Source organism: Bombus huntii, chromosome 11 (genome assembly GCF_024542735.1).
Source record: "Bombus huntii isolate Logan2020A chromosome 11, iyBomHunt1.1, whole genome shotgun sequence".
In the NCBI taxonomy this organism is placed as follows: Eukaryota; Metazoa; Arthropoda; class Insecta; order Hymenoptera; family Apidae; genus Bombus; species Bombus huntii.
The window spans coordinates 3,522,001-3,524,231 of record NC_066248.1 but is presented as its reverse complement, the minus strand read 5'-3'; the positions used below and the strand labels follow the sequence as shown (position 1 = coordinate 3,524,231).

The 2,231-nt window shown below is 26.8% G+C and overlaps 1 protein-coding gene across 1 annotated transcript; it reads left to right on the top strand.

Moving 5' to 3' along the window:
- The first annotated feature begins 141 nt into the window (after positions 1–141).
- Positions 142–1,497, top strand: LOC126870922 (apoptosis regulatory protein Siva-like). Its single transcript, XM_050629117.1, has 4 exons — positions 142–640; positions 715–908; positions 1,080–1,237; positions 1,326–1,497. Exons 1-4 carry the CDS (start codon positions 523–525, stop codon positions 1,369–1,371), a joined length of 516 nt encoding a protein of 171 aa, XP_050485074.1. The 5' UTR covers positions 142–522; the 3' UTR covers positions 1,372–1,497.
- Positions 1,498–2,231: the final 734 nt, after the last annotated feature.

Genomic DNA, 2,231 nt, shown 5'->3' with positions numbered 1-2,231 from the left:
TTCCGTTGTAAACTTAATTCCTAAATTATAATATAAATATCACCTCTACACACTTTATATATGCAACACAATATAGCAAATAATTAAACTCTAATGATTAAATATGTATTTATTTTTTATTGCATCCATTTATATACATATACACACACATATGCTTGTTAAGAGATCTATGTACATAGTAATCTCTTATTTATATGTATAAGAAAATTCTTTACGTTATGAAAACAATTATAAAAACAACTTAAATAATTGCAAGTAATTTCATATTAAAAACTTTATAATCTAACGACAGATGTATTTAACTTTGTTTTTGTTTTGAATTTGTAATTTAAGCATAAGGTAGAAAGGTGGAAAGAGTGCGACACTACATCAAACTACGCGACTACATATATATAAACTTCTGTATGAGCTATATGGTTGGTTGCTCTGTCGAGTCAACTTTTCCGTGGTACGATATTATGAAAATTTTAATCTGCATTTGTTTATTGAACTGCTGTTAATTAAGTTAAATTAAGTTAAAGAATGCCGAAACGTCCATGTCCTTTTGAAGATAATTTACTACCCCAATTAAAAGTACACGTAGGCCAGAAGCAAATAGACAACGGCGTCTGTCAAGAGGAACGAATGAAGAATGTTTATGGTACGGAGGTTATAATATACGAATATCAACCGATATTATAATAATATACACTCTGTTTATTCTATTTCATATAGATAAAACAATGGATTTATTGAAAGAAGGTGTAAAAGTACTGTCGCGAAGATTAAATACTTCTATAGAATTGAATTCTATCGATGTACCATCATCGAAAACTCCTTCTTCGTGCAAATCCAAAAATGAACGTATCTCAAAACAAATGGTGTTGAATAGTAAACTAGAATTATTAGGAGCGGATAAAGCTATAAAGGTAAGTTATTTACACTTATTAACAATAGTAAAATCTATCTATCATAAATTTATTGTTACTATCGATATTACAAAGATTTATCATTAATCCAATATAATCCAACCTATATGTATAGAGATTTTAAAATATGATAAAATTAACACCTTTCTCTTTTCCTTTATATCCTGTAAGGATGTTCGACCAAAGTATGATCTTTGTGAATGCAGTCGAGTGATAGATCAAAGCATGTTCAGCAAATGTTCATATTGTGATCAAATTTTATGTAATTCATGTCTCTTTGAGTGTATTAGTTGCTCAGAACTATTTTGTCAAAACTGTTCCCTGCCTACGTAAGTTAGCTTAATCTTGGAATATATATATATATATAAATATTTGGAGGATTTCATTTTTCTTTATTTTCTTTTTTTTTTTTTGCAGATATGATTACGAAGAACAAACTAAATGCCTTAATTGTTATAAATAGGGCTTATATATATATGTATATTTTTTATACTCATTTTGTAAGTTACATATTTCTACTCACATTGGCTAATATAAAGGATCTTAAATTAATTAAAAAAATTAATTATAATACAATATATACAATGTAGTATTAAGTGTATTAAATGAAAGAATTACCTGTTATCCTTCCCGCATCCTATTCTTGTCATTCAAAAAAATATGTACTATTTGATGTGAACTTACTTTTGCATATGTAATAAATGTTATGTTTGTTGTTCATCACGAAGAAAATTAGACAGAAATTCATTACAATTATGACATTGCTTCATTGGAAGTTAGAAATGTACAAATTAAAACTAATAGGGAAAAACAAAAGACTATCATTCAGATAATACCCCATAAAAAAGAGAAATTCACTAAAATACGTATGATAAAACGTTACTATAATTTCGACGAATTCAGAATGATTTAAGAAATCAGTAATCGTTGATTTATAATACATGATATATTGCAAATGATCAGTTGTATTGAATAATTTAAATTTCGTAAATGAATAAGAAAATTAACAAAACATTTCAAATAAAATAAATACTTAGAGCGGGAACGTATTTGTATTTCTGTATACATATATACGTACCGTTATCGCATATTCACGTGGGTTCTCTAAGAAATCTGAGTGACAGTAAGTAAGCCGCCTTTCAAACGAAAGATTTTAAATTTAGTCCAGCAACGGTAGGAGATATTAATATCTACATTACTTTCAGTTATTATATTGCATTTACATGTATCACAAAATTACATTTCCATATAATATGTATTTATATCGTTCATTTTAATTCAAAAATTATTTTCAGAATACAATTCTAATAATTAGTGTGAAAT

Bases quoted from the DNA above. Each gene is read 5' to 3' on its own strand.
- LOC126870922 (XM_050629117.1), top strand. From the start codon at position 523: ATGCCGAAACGTCCATGTCCTTTTGAAGATAATTTACTACCCCAATTA. The intron at 641-714 runs GTACGGAGGTTA...TATTTCATATAG, and splicing joins ACGAATGAAGAATGTTTATG to ATAAAACAATGGATTTATTG. The intron at 909-1,079 runs GTAAGTTATTTA...ATATCCTGTAAG, and splicing joins GAGCGGATAAAGCTATAAAG to GATGTTCGACCAAAGTATGA.